This window comes from Podarcis vaucheri (genome assembly GCF_965113315.1).
Source record: "Podarcis vaucheri genome assembly, chromosome: 9".
Taxonomy (NCBI): Eukaryota; Metazoa; Chordata; class Lepidosauria; order Squamata; family Lacertidae; genus Podarcis; species Podarcis vaucheri.
In genome coordinates this window covers 51,436,809-51,449,109 of record NC_138767.1, presented here as the reverse complement: position 1 = coordinate 51,449,109, position 12,301 = coordinate 51,436,809, and the positions used below count along the sequence as shown (strand labels likewise).

The 12,301-nt window shown below is 40.8% G+C and overlaps 1 protein-coding gene across 12 annotated transcripts in view; it reads right to left on the bottom strand.

The window, feature by feature from the left end:
* Window positions 1-12,301, bottom strand: part of TENM3 (teneurin transmembrane protein 3) — a 1,324,874-nt gene that overhangs the window by 168,784 nt on the left and 1,143,789 nt on the right. For 10 of the 12 annotated variants that reach the window (XM_082237150.1, XM_082237146.1, XM_082237151.1 and 7 more), the window contains one exon: window positions 4,879-5,088. The exons of the other annotated variants lie outside the window; for them this stretch is intronic. In XM_082237150.1, coding sequence (XP_082093276.1) covers window positions 4,879-5,088 — 210 coding nt within the window. The remainder of the gene's footprint in view (window positions 1-4,878; window positions 5,089-12,301) is intronic. 12 annotated transcript variants of the gene reach the window in all.

The window sequence follows — 12,301 nt, the reverse complement described above, 5'->3', positions numbered from 1 at the left end:
AGATGATGGGGAACTTTAATTTGCTCTTGGCAGAAGAACTGAATGCTTAATTAAACCAAACAACTGTACATTTTATTTCACATTAGAGGAGCAATGCTGACAGGTTTTTGGCAGGATGATTAAAAGAAATATATATATATGTATGCTAGATTCATCAAATCAAAGATCAGAATGAGATCAAAAATAATTTGGCTGGTACTCAGGAACATTTGTTGACTTTTAAAAGCCACTCCATTTTCCTCAAGCATGTTGAACAGAGAAATTAGTTGAACTGTACATAAAGGATATTGACCTCCTTCTTTATTGTCTGGTTTTGTATGAGGGGAGATTAAATGCCTTTATGGCTAGCTACTGAGAAATGCTTCAAGCATTCCTGTGCTAGTGCTGTGTATAAATCATAACAAATCAGTGGGCTTAGATGAATACAACATGCATTTTTGCAAAATGTACATGAACAAGCTTGCTTCATATTTACTGAGGGGTTTTTCCCCTTCAAATTGTTGTGTTTGAATATACATCTTTGTAGTGTATAAACAGTTTTACCAAGATGCCTGTTATTCCCATTCTAAATGTATTTACTTGAAAGTAAGTGTCATTATTCACAACTGAACTGTCATTAAAACAACTGTGTTTAGGGCTACCGTCTAAATGTTATTTTGTCTACACTAAGGGATACAAGGTGGGGAGAGAGAAAAAACGGATGGGAAATAATGTAAGAACATGAATAGGTTTGCACAGAATGCCAGGGTTATGGGATAAATGTTAAACCTCAGTAACCTCAGCAGATAAGTTCAGTTTCTGTTAGACTGAGTCTACATGTGTTTGTTTGCTGATGATCTAACCAATTCATCAAAGGAAAAAAGCAAAATATGTACTCTGGTTTAAGCAGACAAGAAACTAACAGTGAAAACATGTACACCTCTACTCAGAAGAAAGCCCCAATGAATTAAATGAGACATTTCCAGGTAAATGTGTACAGGATTGCAAACTAAAAGAACAAGTCTCTTCTTTCTGTGAATTTATATAAGCTTTACACCAGAGCATCTATGACAACCATCTCTTTCTAGTTGGTTTTTAATAAGCCTTACTCTGTAAGCTACAGAACTAGTCAACCACCTCCATTGCATAGGAGATGCTTGAGACCTAAGTATTGCCTCTTCCTCTGCAAGCTTGCTTGTTCTTCTAAGTCTCTGCAGACATTCAAAAGGTGACCCTGGTAAGAAACCTGCCAAATTGCAGACAATTCAGTCCAAAGGCTTTGGTGCTAGACATTATTTAAATTGTTTTTGCGTTGGGGAGAAGTAAAAGACATTCATTGAAATGTGAAAACACTTCCTCTGTGTACAAGCCTGGTGAGCCAATCACAATGGAGCTCTCCTTCAGCTCTCCTCTATCACCACCTACTGCAACAAGCTTGCAGACATTATTCCTGCTTTCAGCAGTTAAAAAACAAAAGTCTGGATTGCTGAGGTGTCACAATGTGCTTCAAGAGCCCCCACTTTGATTCGCACCACCTTGTACAGATCCCACTTCAACTCTGACAAATAAACTTTGCTTCACCTTGGGATTCAGGACTGATCCGAATGCAATGCACCTCCGTAGTATACAGTATATTTTATATGCTTTATATATAATAAATGAAGAGAGTACATACTGCTGTATAAAATGATTTTATAAATCCGCCCAGATTGTCCAGTTCGCCACTATTACTGCTGTTTGCTGATGCATGCTAAATTTGTATTTATTATTGTTGTTTGATAGGTAAACATATATTTGCCTTGCCTAGCACAGCACTTTGTCTTTTGAGGCACCTGGATTACTCAACTCTGCTGGTACGCTCCAAGTTCAAAACATGCTAATGTTATTGGAGTCAAATATTGTCTGATAACAAAAAAAAAATGTACGTTTCAGGGGTGGTAAGAAAAATACAAATTTAAACAACGATTAGAGCACTGAAAGAACACCACACATAAATGGCTCACTATCATATTATGAGCCGATTGTTCATTAAAATTATATATACCTATTTACACATTTGTCAACTAATGTTGCAGTAATAAAATATAGGTGCCCTTATACTAGAGAAACCAGGCCACCTTTTGCAACAATGCACTAATCAGAATTTTTTTCTTCTTGTTTTAAAACTTAGGAAGTGCTAGCACTTTTTTCATTTCCCTCAGGAAACACACTTGCACTGTAATATAATCCACTGGCAGAAAAGTTTTCTTACTATCCAGCCTACATTTTCTCTTCCTAAATTTTATTGCTCACAAATAAATTATATGCAATGCACAGGGATATATCTTTTACTCTTGATGTTCTGTTTCTTCCCTGTCCATTTTTAGCCAGTATGTGCAATATATAGCCATCCTTTCAAAGATTTCCATGTGTATCCACCCCTTCATCTTCATGGTTAGTTTTTTTATACTTTAAAATTGATTTTTTTTTATATCCCCTCTTCCTCTTAAAGGAACCTGGGGCAGCAAAAGTATCTAATAAAAATGCAATTAAAGATAAAATGAAAACATATTTTAAACACTTAAAAACTGTTAAAAACACTTAGAAATTGCTTTGTGGCTACATATTATATTTTGAATTACAAATCATTTCATTTGTATACTTTGAAATTTTTCTTTCTGCTTACTAACCTTACGCATTAAAACAATAAAAAAGCCAAAAGCATAGAAATCATGAAGCGCAATAAAACATGCAACCATTTAAGGAAAAATGGCTGCTTTTTATACCATGATTCCCATTTTTACATACCACTGTAAGAGTCTGCTTGACAGCCACACGACATGGAAACCTTAGCCCTGTTGAGACATACATTCAGCCTTATCAGCCTTAAGGCTGAATACAGAGCCAAGACTGTACATGCCAGTCCAATGCTTCCTGCAAGTTAGGTGCACCCACTGCACCATCCAAATTTCACATGCCTCTCACTAATATCCGAAGGGGACACCTAAGTATATTCATCCTAACATGCTTAGAAGTTGCCTCATGATCAGGAACCTTGATAACACAATGAACCTGGGGACACCATCATTTCCCCAAAAAGGTTCTCCTTTTTTGTATGTTGGGAACATTTTCTCATAACACAGTATAAATAGGATACCTAGGGCCTACTTCAAATTAGCTGCTTAAAAACTTACACCCATAATAAATATGGAAATGTGGGTGCTTAAACTCACTGTTACCACACCTCTATTTGAAACCCTAGTGTGGAGTCGCTAGTGTGGAGTACAGCATGCCAGAACATACACTGCTGTCCCACAAAAATATCATATCCCACCTGAATCAACTATTAGCCCTGCCAATGGCAGCAGGGAGGAGATGATTGTTGCTGTCATTAGAGATGAAAAGATATATAAAATGTTTCTTTGAAGTTAATTTCCTATCTGAATATTAACTGATTTTTAGTTGGGTAGTTATGTAAATTTCAAGATATCAAAAAGGATGTGATTCTGTCACTAATATTGCACACACACACTTTTCACACTCAAAAAATGCTCAAACTCACACTCTGCAAAGGTCAACTTGTACAATGTGCTCCTTAGCACAAACAGGACCTGGGAATTATCATCTCCTTCCAATCATGAGCCCTGTTTGTCCTTCTCTGTGCTTTACTTTTCCTAAAATGTCCCTAAACATATCAATGAGGCCTATCTCACTACCGGGCAATAATTACATTATTTATTATTATTATTATTAAAAACACAAACCCTCATAGTTGCCAACATTTAACTGCTGCCAAGCAAATAAATGCATAATGCAACGGCAAAAAAATGTGTGACATATTTGGTCTTAGAAGGTTGGCTACATAAATAATTTATATATTTGCACAGTAAAGCAGCTGTGTCAGGAGGCAGCTACTGGGCTGGGAAGCACTGGCAAGGTATTGGAGGTCAGCGGTGTATGCCAGGCAGCTTACCCTGCCACTTTGAGCTAATCCTGTTGCCTTCATGTGTTCATGGAGGATAGATACATGGGTGGCGCTGTGGTCTAAACCACTGAGCCTCTTGGGCTTGGCGATCAGAAGATCAGCAGTTTGAATCCACTCGACAAGGTGAGCTCCTGCTGGTCTGTTCCAGCTCCTGCTAACCTAGCAGTTCAGAAGCATACCAGTCAGCACAAGTATATAAATAGGTACCGCTGTGGCAGGAAGCTAAAAAGTGTTTCCATGCGCTCTGGCTTCCGTCATGGTGTTCCACTGAGCCAGAAACAGTTTAGTCATGCTGGCCACATGACCCAGAAAGCTGTCTGTGGACAAATGTGGGATCCCTTGGCCTAAAGGAAGTTAAAGGCTGCACCCCATAGTCGTCTTTTACTGGACTTAACTGTCCAGGGGTCCTTTACCTTTTACCATGGAGGATGCTGTCCCACTGGCAGCACTGGGCTTTTGTAAATGATACAGGAGAGAGGGTGCTTCTCTGTCAGCAAAATGTCTTGGGCTAGCGCTGGTTGTATTTAAACATTACGGATTATCTGTGAGCTTACGAAGTCAATTTGGTACAGGCAACTAGAGTATATTTTTACAGCAAAGCTGAGCTAAATGACATACAACTGGAAAAGAAACATCTACAAAGCTAGACAGGTATTGACTGCAATTCTGTACAATTAAGAATCAATGTTTCCTATATAATGAAAACGCTACTACATCTCAATTAAATTAGGACTTTTTCGTTAAATATGTAATTAAATAAACAGCAAAAAGTGATTCTGTCTTCTTATTTTTGCTTGGTTTCAACAAAGTAAATCTACTTGTGCTTTCACATATGCACTCAAACAACTTTGCTAATATTTCATTAGAATGAAGAAACAGGATGAAAAAAAAATAAAAAGTGCACTTAAACTATGGACAAGATGTGCTGATCTTACCATGACCTGAGGCAAAAACTGAAACAGGACCGGTCTGTACTAGATAAGAGCTGGCAGTATAGTCCTCATCAGTGTCAGAGTCCTGAACTGGCTGGATAGCACTAGTACTTAGCAACCATCTCTGGTTGTCATGGAGATTAGGTGATGGAGGAGGGGAATGTAAATGTTCAATAACGGATTGACTAGATGAAGAGGATGGCATGGGAGGACCTAAGGAAAAAAATAAAAATATGTTTTTTTAAAAAAATGGTTAGGGTTGTATGAGTGACAGATCAAAAAACACTGTTTACATCCTTCAAATTATATCTATTTATAAAAGTTTAATAAATCGTGGTCAAACAAAATGATAGCACATAATGAAAATGTTCATTTGAAATTCATGATGCTATGGATAGCTTGTGGTATTGACACTGTACATATGATGCTTGTTTTCCTGAACAACATAGCTTTTAGAACCTAGTTGTATATAACAGCAGAACCGGATAATTTAATTATTCAGTTTCACTTTATTTTAATATAAATTTAGAGTTTTAAAACATCTCTGCAAACTTTGACTCAATGGTTCTGCTCTAGTTTCAGAGACTAAGTACAGTGGTGCCCCGCAAGACGAATACCTCGCAAGACGAAAAACTCGCTAGACGAAAGGGTTTTTCGGTTTTGCGTTGCTTCGCTAGACGAATTTCCCTATGGGCTTGCTTCGCAAGACAAAAACGTCTTGCGCTTTTTTCTTAAAGCTGCTTGAAGAGGCGCAGTTGCGACGGACCGTGCTTCGCAAGACGAAAAACATCGCAGGACGAAAAGACTCGCGGAACGAATTGTTTTCGTCTTGCGAGGCACCACTGTATTTGCATAGCCCGCTTGCTTTAATCTATTTCTTTTTTATTGTGTCTGTAGAACAGAACAGAGCACTTATGAATCTGTAATCCTGTACAGGACAAACATCAGTATGTTTTACAAATAGATTGCAAGGCAGAAAATGACAGGAAGTGAATATGGATTTTATACTAGCAATAGAATACTTTTTCTTTCCAATATAATAATTTTTGAATGGCGGGGGTAGGGGAAATACCTATACATTTGACAAATTATTTTGCTCAGACTCTTATCTCCTTCAATAGACAATGCTATTTTCCCCCTTTAGGCATGAAGAGACTGGCCTAGATTTAAGAAACCTAGAGATCCATTTTCACAAAATTCCATGTTACTAACATACACAAATAATTTTTCAGATTTCATTGCATAGATAACAATTGATAACTATACACTGATCCAAGTTGAAATCCCACCTTACACATGGACTCATTGATCACATATTCAAATGTCTTACTTATCAAAGCATGTAATTACAGGTAGGTAGTCATGTTGGTCTGCCATAGTTGGAAAAAATAATAATAATAAAAATTCCTTCCGGTAGCACTGTAGAGACCAACTAAGTTTGTTATTGGTATGAGCTTTCGTGTGCATGCACACTTCTTCAGTATCTGAATAACAAACTTAGTTGGTCTCTAAGGTGCTACTAGAAGGATTTTTTAAATTTTGTTTTATCAAAGCATGGTTTAGTGTGACATGAATGAACCGTAGCAAGCCTTGGGATCACATGCTTCCCTGTCTCCTCCCCCTCTGCGGCTGCAAGGAGTTTGGAGGCTTCTGTTTTAAGTCACCCAGAGTGACATGTTATCTGGAACTATAGTTAACATTAACTATGGCTAGTTCAAATAAGCCAACTGGACAAACCACAGTTTAAAGATGTGTTTTATACTAATTAGAGCAACGTCAACCACAGTTTAAGTCCAGATGGCATGACAAATCCCAGTTAACCAGAAGTGGAAATGAAAGCTTCCAATGTCCTCCTTGAAGATGTATGGAAAGAGGGGAGGAGTATGTGGCATTTGATCATGTCCATTAGAAGATTTTGGATGTGTCACTCTTGTATTCAATGTCCCATCTTATAAAATGGAACAGTGGCCATCTACCATATTGTCTTAGCCTTAGGACATGACAGAAGTACAGTGGTGCCCCGCAAGACGAATGCCTTGCAAGACGGAAAACCCGCTAGACGAAAGGGTTTTCCGTTTTCGAGCTGCTTTGCAAGACGATTTTCCCTATGGGCTTGCTTTGCAAGACGAAAACGTCTTGCTAGTGTTCTGATTTTTTTCCGCTCCCCCCCTTTTTCTAAGCCGCTAAGCCGCTAATAGCCTTTTAGCAGCTAATCTGCTAAGCCTTTAATAGCCGCTAAGCCTTTAATAGCCGCTAAACCGCTAATAGCGCTAATCTGCTAATAGGATTGTTTTGCAAGACGAAAAAACCGCTAGACGAAGAGACTCAAGGAACGGATTATTTCGTCCTGCGAGGCACCACTGTAAATCAAAGTATGTGTGTATATGCAGACTATAAAGTTACACTTCAAAAAGTTCATAAAACATTTTCTGTTAAAACAGGATCATATGCAGCTGAGCCAGAAAAAAAAAATGCATAGATAATATATTATACCATAAAATGGCCAGATTTCAGGCATTCTCTTCTCTCTATAACACAATGGCTATGTAATAAGTGACTTTTAATTATGAATCCATTTTATATTATAGACCCCCTGTATGCTATCCAACCTGCATAACTTGGCACTGGCATTTATCTCTCTGCTGGATACTAGAGCCTTCTGCAGTCAACCTGTGGTGACAGTTATCTCTTAATTAAAACTCTACATGCAAATAGCATTACTGAAAAGTGCTGTAGCAGAGCGCACACAAAGCACTATTATTTGTAACGGCACAGGCCTTGTTATCTTCAGTTTTAATACTGGGCACCAGTGTACTTAGTGTGAAGTTCTCCCTCTGGGAAATATGCTTAACAAATTCTTATTACTTAAGATAGTAATAGATATTTCCATAGTCGTGACACATTAGTTTTTTTTTTTTAGTTTTTTTTACAATGCTCCTTCTTTAAATGCAATTTTTATGCAACATCTTTTTTTAAAAAAAAACACTTAAAAACCAACAATGTAGTGGATGATGACCCATTTACCCTTGCATCAAGAAGTATGCTTTTGAGTTTCAGACTCCTCCGAATTCTAATGAACTGTCAGCTATATCTCAAGATACAAATCTGAGAAGAAATGATATATTCCCTTAAATGGAGCATTCAAAGGTGTCATTTATAAACAAAAAGGGTGATTACTTAGGTGTTCATTTGAACTCAATAGCAATTCTTACAGAGCAGAAGCAGCTGAAGTTCATAAAACACGAGCTGAGGTTCTACCATTGTCACATCTCTTTTCTTCAAAACACACCCAATCATTTCTCTATTCTTATTATGCTCCCCCACCCTGGGGAATTCTCCCACAAAGCCTTTGCTTCTTCTTCATCATCACAAGCTCCCAGCACAGTTCACTTACTGCTTCTTTCCTAGACTCAGTTTACCATCACAACAGAACCCGCCCTTCACATTATTGTTTATATTTTGCTGCTTATTCATCCTCTTCCTCGGCTTCCTTGATTCTACTGCATGTCTGGAAGCAGGGCTTGGGACAGAACATGCCTCTGTTGTCATCGCAGCATATCTGCTCAGAATGTGAACTGAAACTGCCCGATATTTCTATGTGGCCACCAGATGTCTACTCCCTTTTGAAAAGAACAAGAACATTTTGCTTAGAGGTGTCATAAAGGCCACAATCTTCAAAGCAGCAGTAGATGCTGGCTTATTAGACTGAAAGGGGCACTCTCTCACCAGGCTCAGGCAACCCCCAGCCTGCCCATTTCCTTCCTGCCAGACTCCTTACCTACTACCAGTCCAGAGGTTGGCACTGGCTATTGGCACTCTGCTTAGCAGGCAATTCTTCCCTATAAAGAGTTAGAGGCATAGGAGACTTAAATATATAAGAGGTTTCAAGGGGAGCTGTAGTCTTTGCCCATGATGAAGCAGTAGGAGGAAAGTGAGACGTTGGGGAGAAAGAAAGGCTGTCAAGCTTGGTGAACGGATTTTAGCCCCTCAGACTGCTCTGGCTCTGGGCCTTGCTCTCTGTCTAAGAAGAGCTGGCAAATGTTAAGTACTAAGGAAATGTGCTGCAGTAGTTAAGAGTTCTTAGTGTCATTGCACTGGAGGAGGAAAGAACAAAACCAGAATTAGTTGGCTTTGCCAACAATTCACCTCTTCCCCCTAGCTTACCAGTACCACTGGACACAGGCTGCCACTGAATATAATAATAATTTATTATTTATACCCCACCCACTTGGCTGAGTTTCCCCAGCCACTCTGAGTGGCTTCCAACAAAATATTAAAATACAATAATCCGTCAAACATTAAAAGCTTCCCTAAACAGGGCTGCCTTCAGATGTCTTCTAAAAGTCTGGTAGTTGTTTTTCTCTTTGGCATCTGGTGGGGTGGCGTTCCACAGGGCAGGAGCCACTACCAAGAAGGCCCTCTGCCTGGTTCCCTGTAACCTGGCTTCTCGCAACGAGGGAACCTTCAGAAGGCGCTTGGCACTGGACCTCAGTGTGTGGGCAGAATGATGGGGGTGGAGATGCTCCTTCAGGTATAATGGACCGAGGCTGTTTCGCAGCAGTTTTCAACCTGTGGGTCCCCAGATGTTGTTGGACTACAACTCCCATCATCCCTGAGCTCAGGCCTTGCTAGCTAGGGGTGATGGGAGTTCACGAACACTGTAGTTCACCAACATCTGGGGACCCACAGGTTGAGAAAGGCTGGTTTAGGGCTTTAAAGGTCAGCACCAACACTTTGAATTGTGCCCGGAAATGTACTGGGAGCTTATGTAGGTCTTTGAAGACCGGTGTTTTGTGGTCTCAGTGGCCGCTCCCAGTCACCAGTCTGGAGAGCCAGTATGGTGTAGTGGTTAAGAGCGGTAGTCACGTAATCTGGGGAACCGGGTTCGAGCCTCCGCTCCTCCACATGCAGCTGCTGGGTGACCTTGGGCCAGTCACACTTCTCTGAAGTCTCTCAGCCCCACTCACCTCACAGAGTGTTTGTTGTGGGGGAGGAAGGGAAAGGAGAATGTGAGCCGCTTTGAGACTCCTGAAGGGGAGTGAAAGGCGGGATATCAAATCCAAACTCTTCTTCTTCTTCTTCTTCTAGCTGCCACATTCTGGATTAGTTGTAGTTTCCGGGTCACCTTCAAAGAGCGCATTGCAGTACTCCAAGTGAGAGATAACTAAAGCATGCACCACTTTGGCAAGACAGTCCGCAGGTGGATAGGGTCTCAGCCTGTGTACCAGATGGAGCTGGTAAACAGCTGCCCTGGACACAGAATTGACCTGTGCCTCCATGGACAGCTGCGAGTGCAAAATGACTCCCAGGCTGCACACCCGGTCCTTCAGGGGCGCAGTTACCCCATTCAAGACCAGGGAGTCCTCCATACCTGCCTGCCTCCTGTCCCCCTAAAACAGTACTTCTGTCTTGTCAGAATTCAATCTGTTAGCCACCATCCATCCTCCACTGAAGAGCGGCCCAGTTAAGTTCATGGAAAAACTAGTTTTAGTGGTGTGAAATTACTAGTTAAATTATTCAACAGTAGGAGACAGCTCAAACTGTGCAATTAAAAGAAGTATGTGTACGGATTCCCCACAAAGAGAGATTTTTTAAAAAAACAACGTTGTAGCTATTATGGCAACAGCCGCTACCTAGCTAGTACATCATTAAAGGAGGTCAAGTTAAGCAATTTACAATCAAGTATGGCTTTCCTCCAACTTTAGCAAGTAATTTTCTGTGTGACGATCTGAGCTCTAACTAGCATACATTCAGTTAGACTAATCTGGCATACTATTCTTGCTGGGTACTTTTTTGAAAAGCTAGCAAGCATAACACATTGCTCTGTGCCAAAGCCAAAGTCTGTATAGCCAGACAGAACTCGGCATGAATCTCAAGTTAAACATAAGGGAATGTTTCAGGGGGTTGAGATTCATAAAATATTGTTTTCTTGGTGCACAGGCCAGCGAAATCCACAGTTGAAGTTCTTTTGTGAAGCTAAACTGCCTTTAAGCAATGAAGCAGTATAAAGGAGACAGCTCTTGCATCTTTAGAAAAGCTCCCAGTCCTGGAATCTGGGCAGGGACCCCCTGACTGTTTCCATTCTGAAGGGAGCCAACTCTTTTTAAAGCTTCCATGCCTAATTATGCACAGCTGCTCCTGATTAAAGCTGAAGCAGGTAGACTGAGTTTTAGGAGATGCTCTCTTAACAGAAAATCACAACGGTCTTTTAAAGTCTAACTCTCCTAAATATGAACATCTGATCATGCTTAGCTTTCCAAAATGTCTTTTCAGTTGTATACACACTCCCTTCTGGAACAGTGAAACAAAAGTGACCTGTGTCTACACAGAGGCGTCAATCTAGTGCAGTGCTTAGGTCACACTGAAATCAGATTTGTTTTATCCTAACAAGACTCCTGTGCTGGGCCTCAGACAAGCTCTGCGTGGGCCTGCATACAACTATCTGCACGCATGCCCTATTGGTACTTAATTGGAATAATAGAATCAACAGATTAGAAGATGGGGGAAACACAAGAACAATACCATGAACACCTATGGGACTATGAACATCAATGGGAAAAACTAAAGTTACTCCGCATATTCAAGTACTTCTGGGTGTGGACTTCTCGAGTCTAATTTGAACAGGGGAAAGTGGAGTAAGAGCTAAATAATTCTCAAATGGGTCTCAAACCCTCCTTGAGTGAGGGACTTCACCTGCGTGCGAAGACAGGCTCTGGTGGATTCAGCAGATGGGAATAATAGTGGGTTCAACGATCAAGAAGGAAGTTTCTGCAGTTGCTGTAGAGCAGGCATCCCCAAATTTGGCCCTCCAGATGTTTTGGGACTACAATTCCCACCATCCCTGACCACTGGTCCTTTTAGCTTGGGATGATGGGAGTTGTAGACTCAAAACATCTGGAGGGCCGAATCTGAGGATGCCTGCTGTAGAGGCAAGTGAGGGGCAGGAGGATATATTTGAGAGAAGAAAAGGCCAAGGAGTAAACTCCATATACACTGCCCAGGCTTGCTCCCTGGAGATGTCACTATGTGGTTTGACTTTGTCCCTGGAAGCATACGCCATTGCCTTTAGAGCCCAACAACAACAATGGTCAAATGTGGACAAGCCCTAAGAATGTGAGAGGACTCCAGTGGGGGCAGTCTCAATGGAGCTTTTCAGCCAGTCTGGCAAGACACAAAGGTGTCAGGACTTGACGTGGAGCTGCGTGGAGATAATCTACATTGGCAAGACACAGCACAACATACAACAACTTAAAAGCCTGTGTACAGGAGAGCCCGGCTCTGGTCCCACGGATGTGGGGAGTGCGGGGGGGGAGAGAAGACAAAGGGAGAGAGGAGAGATAGCAGAGCACAGAGCGGCAAAGGAAGGATGTGAAGAAAGATGAGACACAAAGTGAGAAGACCAAAGAGTTTTAGAACACAGGAGAGA